The sequence below is a fragment of the Oncorhynchus kisutch genome, linkage group LG22 (genome assembly GCF_002021735.2).
Source record: "Oncorhynchus kisutch isolate 150728-3 linkage group LG22, Okis_V2, whole genome shotgun sequence".
NCBI classification, from domain to species: Eukaryota; Metazoa; Chordata; class Actinopteri; order Salmoniformes; family Salmonidae; genus Oncorhynchus; species Oncorhynchus kisutch.
The window spans coordinates 29,369,425-29,386,623 of record NC_034195.2 but is presented as its reverse complement, the minus strand read 5'-3'; the positions used below and the strand labels follow the sequence as shown (position 1 = coordinate 29,386,623).

The 17,199-nt window shown below is 42.6% G+C and overlaps 1 protein-coding gene across 12 annotated transcripts in view; it reads left to right on the top strand.

Annotated features, from left to right (window-relative positions):
- Nucleotides 1–17,199, top strand: part of LOC109866952 (FERM domain-containing protein 4A) — a 192,940-nt gene that overhangs the window by 68,886 nt on the left and 106,855 nt on the right. For 3 of the 12 annotated variants that reach the window (XM_031801190.1, XM_031801191.1, XM_031801193.1), the window contains exon 1: nucleotides 7,780–8,149. The exons of 3 other annotated variants lie outside the window; for them this stretch is intronic. In XM_031801190.1, coding sequence (XP_031657050.1) covers nucleotides 8,057–8,149 — 93 coding nt within the window. In that variant the 5' untranslated portion in view covers nucleotides 7,780–8,056. Of the gene's footprint in view, nucleotides 1–7,778; nucleotides 8,150–17,199 lie in introns of those variants that run through there. 6 more of the 12 variants (XM_031801188.1, XM_031801187.1, XM_031801199.1 and 3 more) reach the window with 4 other exon arrangements.

Here is a 17,199-nt window from a genome sequence, read left to right as displayed (position 1 = left end):
TTGTGTGTGTGTGTGTGTTTGTGTGTGTGTGTGTGTGTGTGTGTGTGTGTGTGTGTGTGTGTGTGTGTGTGTGTGTGTGTGTGTGTGTGTGTGTGTGTGTGTGTGTGTGTGTGTGTGTGTGTGTGTGTGTGTGTGTGTGTGTGTGTGTGTGTGTGTGTGTGTGTGGCCTATTCTCGTCACCTTTCTGTGATAAATAGCAAAAATGCACATCCACAGAATAATGACAGAGGGAGCAGAGCATTGGCCTCCTACTCCCCTGTGGTGAAGTCATTATGAAGGGTAAAGCCCTCGTGGAGGGATATGGTTCCCCTCTCTCTCTCTCTCTCTCTCTCTCACACACACACATACACCACTGAGTTTGTGACCTACCTGAGAGGGTGTGAAATGAGCAAATTATCAGATAGGAAAAGACAAGAGTGGTTGTGAATGAACAGATAAGAGCACAACACAGGAACACCATGAGCTGTGTGACAGTCAATAGAAATCGTTTAATCGAATGACATGCAGGCATAACAACAGACAATCTATGAGTTATAGTGTCTGAGTATGACAGCATTGTTTGACTGAGATAAATGCTAGTGTGTGTTTATATGTGGGCCTGGGTGCATACAGTGGGGCAAAAAAGTATTTAGTCAGCCACCAATTGTGCAAGTTCTCCAACTTAAAAAGATGAGAGAGGACTGTAATTTTCATCATAGGTACACTTCAACTATGACAGACAAAATGAGAAAAAAAGATTTTTAATGAATTTATTTGCAAATAATGGTGGAAAATAAGTATTTGGTCACCTACAAACAAGCAAGATTTCTGGCCCTCACAGACCTGTAACTTCTTCTTTAAGAGGCTCCTCTGTCCTCCACTCGTTACCTGTATTAATGGCACCTGTTTGAACTTGTAATCAGTATAAAAGACACCTGTCCACATCCTCAAACAGTCACACTCCAGACTCCACTATGGCCAAGACCAAAGAGCTGTCAAAGGACACCAGAAACAAAATGGTAGACCTACATCAGACTGAATCTGCAATAGGTAAGCAGCTTGGTTTGAAGAAATCAACTGTGGGAGCAATTATTAGGAAATGGAAGACATACAATACCACTGATAATCTCCCTCGATCTGGGGCTCAGCGCAAGATCTCACCCCGTGGGGTCAAAATGATCACAAGAACGGTGAGCAAAAATCCCAGAATGGCCTGCAGAGAGCTGGGACCAAAATCCTGCAGTGCCAGACGTGTCCTCCTGCTTAAGCCAGTACATGTCCAGGCCGGTCTGAAGTTTGCTAGAGAGCATTTGGATGATCCAGAAGAAGACTGGGAGAATGTCATATGGTCAGATGAAACCAAAATATAACTTTTTGGTAAAAACTCAACTCGTCGTGTTTGGTGGACAAAGAATGCTGAGTTGCATCCAAAGAACACCATACCTACTGTGAAGCATGGGGGTGGAAACATCATGCTTTGGGGCTGTTTTTCTGCAAAGGGACCAGGAAGACTGATCCGTGTGAAGGAAAGAATGAATGGGGCCATGTATTGTGAGATTTTGAGTGAAAACCTCCTTCCATCAGCAAGGGCATTGAAGATGAAACGTGGCTGGGTCTTTCAACATGACAATGATCCCAAACACACCGCCCGGGCAACGAAGGAGCTTCGTAAGAAGCATTTCAAGGTCCTGGAGTGGCCTAGCCAGTGTCCAGATCTCAACCCCATAGAAAATCTTTGGAGGGAGTTGAAAGTCCATGTTGGCCAGCAACAACCCCAAAACATGACTGCTCTAGAGGAGATCTGCATTGAGGAATGGGCCGAAATACCAGCAACAGTGTGTGAAAACCTTGTGAAGACTTACAGAAAACGTTTGACCTCTGTCATTGCCAACAAAGGGTATATAACAAAGTATTGAGATAAACATTTGTTATTGACGAAATACTTATTTTCCACCATAATTTGCAAATAAATTCATTAAAAATCCTACAATGTGATTTTCTGGATTTTTTTTCTAATTTTGTCTGTCATAGTTGAAGTGTACCTATGATGAAAATTACAGGCCTCTCTCATCTTTTTAAGTGGGAGAACTTGCACATTTGGTGGCTGACTAAATACTTTTTTGCCCCACTGTATATTTGTATGTGTCTGTATGTATTTCTGGACCCTCTCTTTCTAAAATTATCCGCCAAAATTGTTGCAACCCCTATTACTAGCCTATTCAACCTCTCTTTCGTATCGTCTGAGATCCCCAAAGATTGGAAAACTGCTGCGGTCATACCCCTCTTCAAAGGGGGAGACACTCTAGACCCAAACTGTTATAGACCTATATCCATCCTGCCCTGCCTTTCTAAAAATCTTCTAAAACCAAGTTAACAAACAGATCACCCACCATTTTGAATCCCACTGTACCTTCTCCCCTAGGCAGTCTGGTTTCTGAGCTGGTCAAGGGTGCACCTCAGCCATGCTCAAGGTCCAAAACGATATCATAACCGCCAACGATAAATGACAGTACTGTGCAGCCATCTTCATCGACCTGTCCAAGGCTTTTGACTCTGTCAATCATCGCATTCTTATCGGCAGACTCAATAGCTTTGGCTTCTCAAATGACTAACTTTCCTGCTTCACCAAATACTTCTCAGATAGAGTTCAGTGTGTCAAATCGGAGGGCCTGTTGTCCGGACCTTTGGCAGTCTCTATGGGGGCGCCACAGGGTTCAATTCTCGGGCCAATTATTTTCTCCTTATATATCAATGATGTTGCTCTTACTGCTGGTGATTCTCTGATCCACCTCTACGCAGATGACACCATTCTGTATATATCTGGCCCTTCTTTGGGCACTGTGCTAACAAACCTCCAAACAAGCTTCAATGTCATACAACACTCCTTCTGTGGCCTCCAAATGCTTATGTTAAACCAAGCGCATGCTCTTCAACCGATTGCTGCCCGCACTCTCCCGCCCGACTAGCATCACTATTCTGGACGGTTCTGACTTAGAATATGTGGACAACTACAAATACCTAAGTGTCTGGTTAGACTGTAAACTCTCCTTCCAGACTCACATCCAAAATTAAATCTACAATCGGCTTCCTATTTTGCAACAAAGCCTCCCTCACTTATGCTGCCCAACATACCCTCGTAAAACTGACTATCCTACCGATCCTTGACTTCGGCAAATTAATTTACAAAATAGCCTCCAACAATCTACTCAGCAAACTGGATGTAGTTTATCACAGTGCCATATGTTTTGTCAACAAAGCCCCATATACCACCCACCAATACGACCTGTATGCTCTCGTTGGCAGGCCCTCACTACAAATGCGGCGCCAAACCCACTGGCTCCAGGTCATCTATAAGTCTTTGCTAGGTAAAGCCCTGCCTTATCTCAGCTCACTGGTCACCATAGCAACACCCACCCGTAACACACGCTCCAGCAGATATATTTCACTGGTCATCCCCAAAGCCAACACTTACTTAGGCCGCCTTTCCTTCCAGTTCTCTGCTGCCAATGACTGGAACGAATTGCAAGTCTTAAAGTCTTAAAGTCTTGCAAGTCCCTCTCTAATTTTAAGCATCAGCTGGCTGAACAGATTACCGATCACTGTACCTTTACACAGCCAATCTGTAAATAGCACACCCAACTACCTCATCCCCCATATTGTTACTTATCCTCTTGTTCTTTTGCACCCCAGTATCTCTACTTGCACATCATCATCTGCACATCTATCACTCCAGTGTTAATGCTCAATGGTAATTATTTCACTTTACGGCCTATTTATTGCCTTACCTCCCTAATCTTCTACATTTGCACACATGGTACATAGATTTTTCTTTACTGACTGTACGTTGTACTGCTTTGCTTTATCTTGGCCAGGTCGCAGTTGTAAGTGAGAACTTGTTCTCAACTGGCCTACCTGGTTAAATAAAGGTGAAATAAAAAATTAAATGTAAATGTATTTATGGTGCTGTAATTCTATTCTGGCTATTGTCTGGAATCTTAACCATAAACACCAACACTGGCAAGACGAGAGAGCCTGGCTGGAGGGCATTTCCAGAAACACACACACACCTCAGACAAAGGACCATAGGGATGAATCAGAACGTGCAGGCAGAGACTGCACACACACACACAATACATCATAAATAAACACACACACCAGGTGCATTGTTTGAGGAAAAATCTGGTCTCATTAGTAGTCATTAATGTACTGCTCGTTACGGCATTGTTTTTTCTCTCTTTCTCTCTCTCTCCCTCTCTCTCTCTCTCACACTCACTCACTCAGTTCTTTGTGTCTGGAACTGGCTATATTGGTTTTGTGGTGATTAGGTAGAATGTGTGACAGGGGATGTTGGGGGTTGCTGTATGTTCAGAGAGAGAAATGAATTTCATCAGAACCCTTCAGTCTGTATATGAATTTCTCATGAGTGCTTGTTCCTATGTGTGTTGCTAGGGGTTCCAGCAGCGAAGCTGGGTGAAACACTATTGCGTTTGTTGGCGATTATTATTCTGTGGAAAACATTTGTGGAAAATATTTAAATTCCTGTGAAATGGTAAGGCCTAAGGCCACACCCCTTTCATGCAGTGCCATTCCTATTGGCCAAATGGTGGCTCTATAACAAGCAATTGAAAATGCAAACTTTGAAAACTCATGCCCCTCACTCTGTGTGACCTATAGTGGGGAAATTTGGTACAAATGTACAAACAAGAAACAATGTTGCCTCGATGACCCATAAAGTCCGTCATGATGGATTTTCTGCCATTTAGAATTGTGTGAAAAACACTACTCCTCTGGCACCGAACGACCGATCTGCATGAATCGTTGATATATGGCATCTATGAACCAATGTCTCCCAATGCAATATATTCCAGGCAAGTATGTCAAAGAACATTGGCCGCTACTGACCATATAAATCCGACACGCATATTCGTAACTTGGTACACATCTTCCAAACTCTGTCTAGACTCAACATATGCACCTCCACACGGAGAAGCTATAACAGGAACACGTTTATATCTCTTGATCTGTTTGACTCAGATATATGACATTTGGCACACATGCTCAAGGATACGAACATAGCTAACCTGTAACGTATGCTTCAGTTTAGTTGCATGGTGGCGCTGTTGGACGGGAAAAACAATTCATTAAAGCTCATTGGCTTTCAGCGGCCATATTATTTGAGTCTTGGAAAAAATTGCACTTGAAGATGTGCATCCATATATACCAAGTTTTGGGGCTGATCATTTCAGCGGTTCTGGAGAAGAAGACATTTAAATGAGTAAACCTCATTGAAAATGGTCCAAAATTTGAGTTGTAAAATTACAGGAACTTTCAATAGATTCCCTGGTTCCCAGAAACAGGATGGAAATCCTCCAACCGGGATTTTGAGAACACGTGAATTTGTTGCAACCCTATCCAAAATACATCAAAAGCATATTGCATGACTTGTTCGATGTTAAGTTCTGATATTTGGCAGGCACGGTAAGGAGTACCTAAGTAGTGAATCCTAGGCCAATTTGTCCAATTGTCCTGATGGTGGCAGTGTGTGTGTGTGTGTGTGTGTGTGTGTGTGTGTGTGTGTGTGTGTGTGTGTGTGTGTGTGTGTGTGTGTGTGTGTGTGTGTGTGTGTGTGTGTGTGTGTGTTTTGTTGTCCCGTATGTCAGGGTGCTGTGTGTATGTTCAACTGAAACAGGTCATAGTGTACTGTATCTTGCCTGAAGCGTTAAATCATGTCTTCTCCTCCTGTTAAGATTATTGAGATCTGGAGCCTTTATCATTGCTGTGATATTCAAAAAGCCTACACATGCAGTCTTTAGTAGTTAATTATGGACAGCCATGTGATTTTTCCTCCTGATGAACAAGATAAAATAGGATATCTCCAGTCACAATAACATAATCAATCTAACATATCACAGAGGTGTGTTTTCATTTCAAACACATCTGACAGTGAAAACAGATCCGTAGTTACTTTCATCTTCTCTTTCATCCCCTCCAGTTTGAGTCTCTGAGTCGTGGATGTTGCCTGCACTCTGTGGGGTTATATATAGCCCGCTGATATTTCTTATGTAGGACACACTCACACGCACACACAGAAACACACACATACACACACTCCTGATGTAAGACAGAGTATTGAATAAATTATGCTTAGTGGGGATTACTAGTGCAGATTACTTTCTCCTGTGTGGTTGGCACAGCTGTGACCACAGTGTGTGAGAGTGTGCGTGTGTGTGTATGTGTGTGCATATGTTTGTGTTTGCAATATCATGTCCATAAAAGTTGTGTTTCAAACACCTCTAATGCCATGAATTACAGAGGGGTGGGATTTTTAGAGGGCTGCTCCTTTATTCTGGATGTGTCAGATCAGTGTGTGTGTGTGTGTGTGTGTGTGTGTGTGTGTGTGTGTGTGTGTGTGTGTGTGTGTGTGTGTGTGTGTGTGTGTGTGTGTGTGTGTGTGTGTGTGTGTGTGTGTGTGTGTGTGTGTGTGTGTGTGTGTGTGTGTGTGTGTGTCGAACCCTGGTCTTCAACTCTCAGGCAAGGTTACTCATCATACAAGCGTAGTCCACCAACCACCTCCGATACTCCTGTTGCATGTGTGCGTGGTGCAATAAATGTGTGTTTATACACTCTTACTAATCACCTGACGGTGCAGTATTGACCAGCTAATTGAGGCAAGCTGAGCTGTGCAGAGTGATTATAAGAAAATGACAGTAGGTCACTAGAACCAGCTGTAACTCAAGTCAACCCTAACCCAGCCAATTGATCTGATGGTCAGACAAGGGCCATACCGCTCCATGGCTTAAGCTTGGCACTGGACTCCCTTCCTATCAGGACAGATGGGTTTTTTGCCCAACAAGCTCTCACAGTTTCACTACAAAATTGGATGTTCAGCCACGTCAAATTTCGAAGTTGCTCAAAACGTCAGATTTCGAACTGTTTTCTTGCTCCTGCTGCCTTATGTCATTCTATTTCTCCAAAGTCAAATTTACTAGTTAAAGGTTAAGTTTAGACACTCATTCCAAATGGATAAGGGTTAAAAATATAAAACAGTGTCCATGATCAGGATCAAACACACAACCTGATCCAGAGAAATGGGATGATGCCCATCCACCACCCCTGTCCACAACACCTCATCAAAACCCAAGCCTACTTGATGGTGATTACTGTTGCCCCTAGTGGCCAGCTTTGAAGACATTCCCCCTCTCTTTGGGATCCTGGCCCTTTGTAAACGTATTGGCTTATCGGTGGCCGTGCATTCAAGTGTGCGTGCGTTTGTGCGTTTGTGCACGTGTTTAGGGGTATCCCTCTCTGTGCTCCAGTCCAGACAGAAGGGGTGAAAGCTGGATGTGGGATTTAAAGATAATCCACTCCCCAGATGGCAAAACATCACATATTCCTTTTGAGGTGTACCACGTGACCCACTGTACTAATGTGTGTGTGTGTGTGTCAACCTCCCACCCCCGCCCCCTCCCCTCCACGCACACTCACTATTCCTTTGTGATCACGTGACCAAGTGTGCGTATGCTAATAACCACCGTAACGTCACATTAAACCAGTGACCTGGTTAAGCTCCTGACGAGAGAGAGAGAGAGAGAGAGAGAGAGGGAGAGAGAGAGACGGAGAGAGACAGAGAGAGAGAGAGAGAGAGAGAGAGAGAGAGAGAGAGAGAGAGAGAGAGAGAGACCCCACAGGCTACAGAGAGAGAAGGCGGGATAGAGACAGACTGAAGTGGAAGAGAGAGAAAAGAAACAAAGCATACTCCCTCCCTCTCCTCACAAACATAGGCCTACTCACGCGAGCACACACACCGTGTGCAAGAGCAGCAGAGTGGAGCGTAGCTAAGCAGAGGAGAATGGGCAGTTCTCTGAATCAGAGAGATACACACTCTCCTCTCACCAAGACTAACAGAGGAGAGAGGGAGTGAGAGAAGGAGGGAAGACAGGACTGGGACTACTCATACCCACTCTCTCACACAAACACACGCTAGCTCGCGAGAGCTGCTTCTAGGCTGGATGCGAATAGAAGTTCTCTCTCTACACACACTCACACACTAACACACACACACACTGAGGGTTGTGCCATGGTGGTGCAGGGGGCTGTAACCCCGGGTAGGACCCGCAGACTCATGCTCAAACTACCGGTGGGAACGTTACGAAGGAACAGTGGAGAGAGGGTAAGATACACTGGATTACACCCTCCTCTCTCTCCCTCTCTCTCTCTCTCTGTCTGTCTCTCTCTCTCTGTCTCTCTCTCTCTGTCTCTCTCTCTCTCTCCCTCTCTGTCTGTCTCTCTCTCCCTCTCTCTCTCTCTGTCTCTCTCTCCCTCTCTCTGTCTCTCTCTCTCTCTCTCTGTCTCCCTCTCCCTCTCTCTCTCTCTCTGTCTCTCTCTCCCTCTCTCTCTCTGTCTGTCTCTCTCCCTCTCTCTGTCTGTCTCTCTCTCGCTCTCTCTCTCGCTCTCTGTCAGGCTCCCTGCTTGTCTCTTTCAATCTTTCACTGCTTCTCACTCTCTGCCTGTCTCTCATCTCTGCCTCTCTCTCTCTCTCTCTGTCAGTCTCTCTGTCTGTCTCCCTCTCTCTCTCTGTCTGTCTGTCTCTCTGCCTCTCTGTCTCTCTCTCCCTATGTCTGTCTCTCTCTCGCTCTCTCTCTCGCTCTCTGTCAGGCTCCCTGCTTGTCTCTTTCAATCTTTCACTGCTTCTCACTCTCTGCCCCTCTCTCACTCTCTGCCTCTCTCTCACTCTCTGCCTCTCTCTCCTCTGTCTTGCTGTGCCATTGTGTGTGGTTGGGATTTAAGGGTTATTTGGCTAATCCAGGGACGGTAGGAGATTGAGTTGGAAAGCAAAGCAAGAGAAAAGCTTTTAATCTGAAACTGCAGACTGAGTGAACAATGAATATCTCTCTGTCACTCTCTCTCTCTACCTCTTGCCTGTCCATCTTAATTCTTACCCAGTTTGAAGGTCATTGAGGTCTCAATCTAATATGTGCTTGTGTGATATTGGCATATTGACTTATTTAGATAGCATACTGTTGCCATACTGTAACAGAGCTGTATATAGCCAAGCCTAGCATAGCATGGCTAATCATTATCCTCCATGTCCTATCCTGTCTAGTTACACACAGAGGACAGCTCATGCCTGCCAGGCAGCTATGACTGTCAATGGACTTTTCACATTTTTACTTTCAGTTTGATCCTGTTGTTCTGATTTAAGGTGTTGCATTTATCTGGTTTAAGTGGAATATACTGTATGTCTATTCCAACCAGCTCTCACAGTCTCACTTCAGAATTAGACATTCACCCATGTTTCTCCAAATTTCTAAGTTGATGCAAATGTCACATTTTTAAGTGTTTAAGGTTAGGTTTAGGCATTAACTCGGGAAATCCTAAGGTTAGGCATTAACTCAGAATGGTTAAGGTAAGGGTTAATGTTTGGCATAGGGTTAAAAGAAAAATATCGCTGGATTCCAACTTGCAACCAGAGGCAGATGCTTATGCCCATCCGCCATCACCGTCCACAACGCCCTAGCAAAACAGCAACCTACTTGAAGGTAACAGTGCTCACTGTTTCCCCTAGTGGCCGGTTTCCACGTCAACGAGCAATGTCCTCAGACTTGGACGGGCGTGGAATACTGACCTGGCTGGTCTATTCAGAGGTACTGTCACAGTCAAACCTCAGGACATGTTCTGACCTGCAGCATGACTCACTAACTCTTAAGCCAACATGTTTTCAGCACGAGTGTGTGTTGCACGCGCCTGCGTGTGTGAGTGATAATAACATTCCCATCATGCTGTGGTAAAAAGGGGTTGGTCCTGATTTCCTGTTGAAACAGTAATGGTACAAAGTGAATCAGAGTTAAGTGCAGTTTGTGTGGGTGGGCTTTAACACACAACATACCTTTAGAGTGACAGCTCTTCCAGAGGATATGCTCTCAGGCTATGGTTCTATGCAGGGTTGGGTAGGTTACTTTCTAAATGTCATTCGTTACAGTTACTAGTTACCTGTCCTCAATTGTAGTCAGAAACGTAACTTTTGGAGTACCCAAACTCAGTAACGTAATCTGATTACATTCAGTTACTTTTTTGATTACTTTCCCATTAAGAGGCATTAGAAGAAGACAAAAGTGCATGTTACCAATTGCAGAACATCTATTACAAGATAAATCAATGTTAAAGTTTACATAGTTGGCCATGTATGGATGTTCAATTGTACTTTATGGGTTGGTTATGTAGGCTTCTTCTAACCCATCACTTTCTACTACACATAATAATATGATTCAATTATGTCTTTACATTTAAAACCAAAGTCTATCAGAATTCCAGTCATTCCAATAAATGTTATAGCCCTTGATATTCATGAATAGGAATTGGAAATATGGAAGTATAGATTAGCCAAATAGTTTTACCTGAGCATCACCCCAAAACAAATTAGCCAGCCCGACTCTGTTGTTTATGATTTTGATGTCATGGTGGACTGATTGATGATTCATTGATTCGAGTTGAAAAATAAGTGCAGTGCTCAGTGAAAGGCATGCTTTGAGCACTGCCTGGGAAAATGAATGCCATGTGCTGCATTTGCTATAGGCCTATTGTTTACATTTTTGTTGGTGACACTTTATCTTGATCATTTGCAGCTGTTTGAAGGGCAAATCCACAGATGAAACAATAACTAAACAGCCTCTGTTTGGGTAAAAAGCTGAGGGATGGGCCTGGATAAATGTAACCACTCTCAGATTATTAGTCAGCTATGGATGCAAGGACTGACCATCCATGATATCAAAATTATTGTTTTAACCATGTTATGAGGCTATACAGTGTTTGTTTGCATTTACAATATTTACAAACATTGGAGAAAAACTAGCTTATATTTTGGGTTCTCATGGAGTGTGAGGCATTTATGATTTATATTCTTGAAGAATCAATATATATATATATATATATATATATATATATATATACAGTATATAATCCAAAAAGGTATGTATCAATTACAGATTCCCTCTTTAAGTCTATCAAAAGTGTGTGAGTTTGAGCATGTGTCCATCAGACCTACGGATTTCTTTTTATCAGCATGAATTCGTCTGATCAATAAAAGCCTCATTTTTGTTCCATAGTCTTGGATCCGCACTATGCAGCTGTTGCAAGAGTCACATTTTCAATGACTGTCCACTGGTTTCAAAAACAATGATTGATAGGCAGCTTAAACTTCTTGAATTCAACCATTATTGGGAACAAATACACATTTAGATTTGTGAACAGCCATCCACAACAACCACAATCCGTAAGGCGCAAATAGCTAAATGAGAGAGCAGCAGTGTTTCACATCAATGCGCTTTGTAGATATCAATAATAATTGATATCCATATCGCCATAGACTACACCACTGCTGTCATCCTTACCCCCAAGCATTTATTCAAGTTGGATCATCTTTGGATGCCGACAGCAGTCGCGCCATTGGAAGCCATAGATTGGCAAGAAAAAGAATGTGAACCCTTTGGAGTGACCTGGATTCCGGCATAAATTGGTCATCAAATTTGATCTGATCTTCATCTAAGTCACAACAATAGACAAACATAGCGTGCTTAAACTAATAACGCACAAATTATTGTATTTTTCTTGTCGATATTGAATACATAATTTAAACATTCACAGTGTAGGTTGGGAAAAGTATGTGAACCCCGAGGCTAATGACTTCTCCTAAAGCTAATTGGAGTCAGGAGTCGGCCAACCTGGAGTCCAATCAATGAGACAAGATTAGAGATGTTGGTTAGAGCTGCTTTGCCCTATAAGTTTGAGTTTGCTATTCACAAGAAGCATTACCTGATTTGAACCATGCCTCGAACAAAAGAGATATCAGAAGACCTAAGATTAAGAATTGTTGACTTGCATAAAGCTGGAAAGGGTTACAAAAGTATCTCTAAAATCCTTGATGTTCATCAGTCCGCGGTAAGACAAATTGTTTGTAAATGGAGAAAGTTCAGCACTGTTGCTACTCTCCCTAGGAGTGGCCATCCTGCAAAGATGACTGCAAGAGCACAGCACAGACTGCTCAATTTGTTTATTTAACCTTTATTTAACCAGGTAGGCAAGTTGAAAACAAGTTCTCATTTACAATTGTGACCTGGCCAAGATAAAGCAAAGCAGTTCGACACATACAACAACACAGAGTTAGACATGGAGTAAAACAAACATACAGTCAATAATACAGTAGAAAAATAAGTCTATATACAATGTGAGAAAATGAGGTGAGATAAGGGAGGTAAAGTCAAAAAAAGGCCATGGTGGCGAAGAAAATACAATATAGCAAGTAAAACACTGGAATGGTAGATTTGCAGTGGAAAAAATGTGCAGGTAGAGATAGAAATAATGGGGTGCAAAGGAACAAAATAAATAAATACAGTAGGGGGGGTTGTTTGGGCTAAATTATAGGTGCTGTAATCTGTGAGCTGCTCTGACAACTGGTGCTTAAAGCTAGTGAGGGAGATAAGTGTTTCCAGTTTCAGATATTTTTGTAGTTCGTTCCAGTCATTGGCAGCAGAGAACTGGAAGGAGAGGATAAGAAGAGTCCTAGAGTGTCAGCTAAAGACTTACAGAAATCTCTGGAACATGCTAACATCTCTGTTGACGAGGATACAATACATAAAACACTAAACAAGAATGGTGTTCATGGGAGGACATCACGGAAGAAGCCACTGCTGTCCAAAAACAAACATTGCTGCACATCTGAAGTTTGCAAAAGTGCACCTTGATGTTCCACAGTGCTACTGGCAAAATATTCTGTGGACAGATGAAACTACAGTTGAGTTGTTTGGGAGGAAAACACAACATTATGTGTGGAGAAAAAAAGGCACAGCACACCAACATCAAAACCTCACCCCGGCTGTAAAGTATGGTGGAGGGAGCATCATGCCTTGAGGCTGCTTTGCTGCCTCAGGGCCTGGACAGCTTGCTGTCATCGACGGAAAAATGAATTCCCAAGTTTATCAAGACATTTTGCAGGAGAATGTAAGGCTATCTGTCCGCCAATTGAAGCTCAACAGGTTGATGCAACAGGACAACGACCCAAAACACAGAAGTAAATCAACAACAGAATGTCTTCAACAGAAAATAAATATGCCTTCTGGAGTGGCCCAGTCAGAGTCCTGACCTCAACCCGATTGAGATGCTGTGGCTTGACCTCAAGAGAGCAGTTCACACCAGACATCCCAAGAATATTGCTGAACTGAAACAATTTTTTTAAGTGGAATGGTCCAAAATTCCTCCTGACCGTTGTGCAGGTCTGATCCGCAACAACATGAAACGTATGGTTGAGGTTATTGCTGCCAAAGTAGGGTCAACCAGTTATTAAATGAGTTCACATACTTTTCCCACCCTGCACTGTGAATGTTTACATGGTGTGTTCAATAAAGACACCTATAATTGTTTGTGTGTTATTAGTTTAAGCAGACTGTTTTTGTCTTATTGTTGTGACCTAGACGAAGATCAGATCACATTTTATGACCAATTTATGCAGAAATCCAGGTATTTCCAAAGGGTTCACATACATTTTCTTGTCACTATAGTTTGGACTGTAGCCTCCAAAAGCCTATTCCTGCTCTTTTCCCACAATCCATCAAACACATTTGGTGTGTCATCACAGTGGTCTCTGATTTATGGTCAAACTCGCTCACGTTGAACAAATTTAAACTTGCAGCATTTTTCAGTGCTGATTTTGAAGTGTCAAACAACAAAAGAATTCTGTGAACATCCTTTCTGAATTTAAAAGTAATCATCTAGTTTTTCTAGAGTATCTGTTATCAGATTACAATATTTTAGCTGGTAATTTAACAGATTATTGTTACCGTTGTTTTTGTAATCCCTTACACGTAATCCGTTACCCCCCAACCCTGGTTCTATGGTAGAGGAGTGCCAGCCAGAACCTTTCTCTGGGTCCCCAACAGCTGCCCCTCTGGTGGTAGAGACACAGTGCTGTTTAGTTCCAAGGCCACATGAAACATTTAAAGTCTGCATGTGGGTCATAGATGTTAGGGAACTGCTTGCGTGATCCAATAGAGCAGGATTTACATAAAGATAGTAGAAGGGTCTTGTAACGCTGTGGCCAACCAAAACCTTTCACTGTGGTTTCGTTCACAGAGGTCTGATCATATGTGGACATAAGGCACAAGGATGAAATTTCTACTATGGACAACAAACACCTGTCCCTGAGGTGTCATCTAAAGAGCATTTGAAATTAGAAGAGAGCTGATGCATGTTTCTCTTGGTTTTCATTAGAAGTGGTTGGTTGCTCTGGTTAGTGGTTGTGTATCCTGTTTGGAGTGATGTGATTTAAGCCTACCTTAGTTTAGGTTGATTAACATGCTTTATTGTTGTGAATGTAATAGGTTTTTCCTCCAGGATTCAGTTAAAATGACAGGAGCTTTTCAGTGAGCTGTTAGTTTCTAGCTGAAGCCTGCAGACACACACACGCACAACATACAAACACACACATACACGCACACTCCAAAACACAGGGTGACCTAAATGCAGAAGAAGCTTTGATGTGTGTAGCTTTCATACCCTAAACATGGCTAGAGGATACATACACTGCACACACACACAGAGAGAGAGAGAGAGAGAGAGAGAGAGAGAGAGAGAGAGAGAGAGAGAGAGAGAGAGGGAGAATGAGAGAGAACCTGAAATAAGGAAACAACCTTTATATTAGTACACAGGAAGTTGAATGCTATAACCTTCACACCAATACACAGGAAACATGGCGTAGTTGACAGGCCTCATTCCTACATAATCATATAGGAAACCTACTACAGAGTACAATCCTTGTTACATGAAGTGTCACATTTTACAATAAGAAACTCAAATTCTTTCCTTAGTGTTAATGTTACTAGTTAGCATGGTTCATTTTGTTAGTTACATTAGTACACCACAAAGCCAATATTACAGGCTTCAGTCCTAACCATAGTTTGTCTCTCTGTTGGAATGTGCTTTGTTGTGAAGTGGTGTTTGATTGGTTGTTGTGAGGAGGTAAAAACGGAGCCATCACTGTCACACAGATAGATTATTATTTTTACCATACTGCTTTACACTGATTGATTATTTTGAAGTACACACACACACACACACACACACACACACACACACACACACACACACACACACACACACACACACACACACAAACAAACACGCATACTCCTACCCAGAAGCAGAATCAGACCTTCCCATCTCCATTAATAGAGAGATGCAGATTCACATAATCACATACAGAGGGGGTCTCTCTCTCTCTCTCTCTCTCTCTCTCTCTCTCTCTCTCTCTCTCTGTCTCTCTGATTGTATTCTCAATCTAAGCCTCTCATTCCTCTGCTGACAGCTGTGTGATGTCACACACACACACACACACACAAACATGCTAGGGTTGAGCTTCAGTCATTTGTTTTTTGTGTGTGGAGAAGGCCACTGCAACTCTCCTCTCACCATGTACGGCAGTTTGTGTGTGTGTGTATGCGTGCAAGATATTTAAGATATTTGTGTGTGAAAAGCTTGGCCAAGCGTTTGACTATAAATCTCAGCTGATGCTTTTAGAGACATTTCAACATAGGCCTTCATGCTGCTGCAAGACTTCTATTCACTGACAATGCATCAATACTGACTGGAGCATCCGCCCTGCTTTGTTTACTTTCATCTGTCTGTCAGCTCCAGATGATCCAGCCACAGCTGCATCTCTCTCCTGTACCTCCTTGTCCTATTAGATAACTGTATGGGATCCTCCAGTTCATTATCCAGGGCATAATGTTAAAGAGTATCAATACAACCAGTGAAACTCTGATGCTCAGTTGTATTACTTTAGATCTTCTCTGAAGCTGAAAGCTCTGGAAAGGGTTAAATGTGATGCTATACACTCTTTAATAAGAGGTGTGCTATCTAGAAAACTGTAGAGGGTTCTTTGGCTGTCCCCACAGGAGAACCCTTTGAAGAACCCTTTTGAGATCCATGTAACCCTTTCCACAGAGGGTTCTACTTGAAACCCAAAAGAGTTCTTCCTGGAACCAAAAAGGGTTCTCCCTGGAACCCAAAAGGGTTCTCCTTTACTCCGAGTCAGTATTCAGGACCAGCCCTTGACCAGGGCCACAAATTGAGGAAAACAAACACTTTCCCATTGACCCCAATTGTAAAAAGCCAACTTTGTCATAGATTTTTTGTTTTTCAAAAATGCTGAAAAGCTGCTGTGTTGTTCAATGTACATGTAACCAGGTCAAACATCCCAACCTACGGTTTGCAATGCTACAACATAAGGAAGTAGAGCCTGCGAGAAGAGCCTTGTGACTTCAGGTTATTCGATGTGGCAGAGGGGTAAATTGTGGGGACTTGGTGTCCAAGTTGGCTACAGGTAGCTACAGTATGTGTGTTTCATCAGAGGTAAGACATTTAACTCAATTAGCACATTCCGTTTGTAACTCCTCTCACTACATGTAGCTTTATCGTCTGTTTGTTTGTGTTGTTGGTCTTGGCTAGCTTAATGTTCTGGTTGGTAATTTAGCTAGCCAGCACTCACTCATGTGGCTAACGTTGAAAAGTAGTCTTCAGACATGTACTTTTCTTAAACGTAGTTTTGTAACTGACTAAAACAAGCAGACAAGAAGAAAATTGGGTGAGACAATTTTTGTTGTGAGCCAATTGGGTATCCAAGGTAACCACGGGTTGTTTTCTCCACAGGCAGGTGGGGCCACCGCGTTCTATTTAATACCAACTGGGTCTATGGGGACAGTGGACGAACCCTTCTGAAACCCATTTTTCTAACAGTGTACTGTAAGTGTTGCTCTGTGTGTTTTAGCATTTTAGTTTGAAAGGAAGTGCAGTTTGGAGGATTGTTATTTGAACATCTAGTGAACAATAACAAACTTATGAAAAGTCTTCAGTAAATGTATCTCCCCTCCAACGCATATACTATAACCAAGGTTTGCTCTTTGCCTCTCTTTCTCCATATCTCTTCCCTAATGCAGATGTATATTTCTGTGTCTGGGTATGTTATTAGTGATGGATGATGGTCTGTCTGAGTCGTGGTTAATTAAGTGATGTCTACAGGAAGAATACGGTCAACGGTTATGACACAGCCGAACAAGCCACGCCTCGTTAACCACACAGCAATGAGGAGGAGATGCACTCCTTTTCTCTTGTTCTCCAATCCCTCCTTTCTCCTCTTTCAAGAATCTGTTGTCTTCTTATCCTTAAAGATCTCTC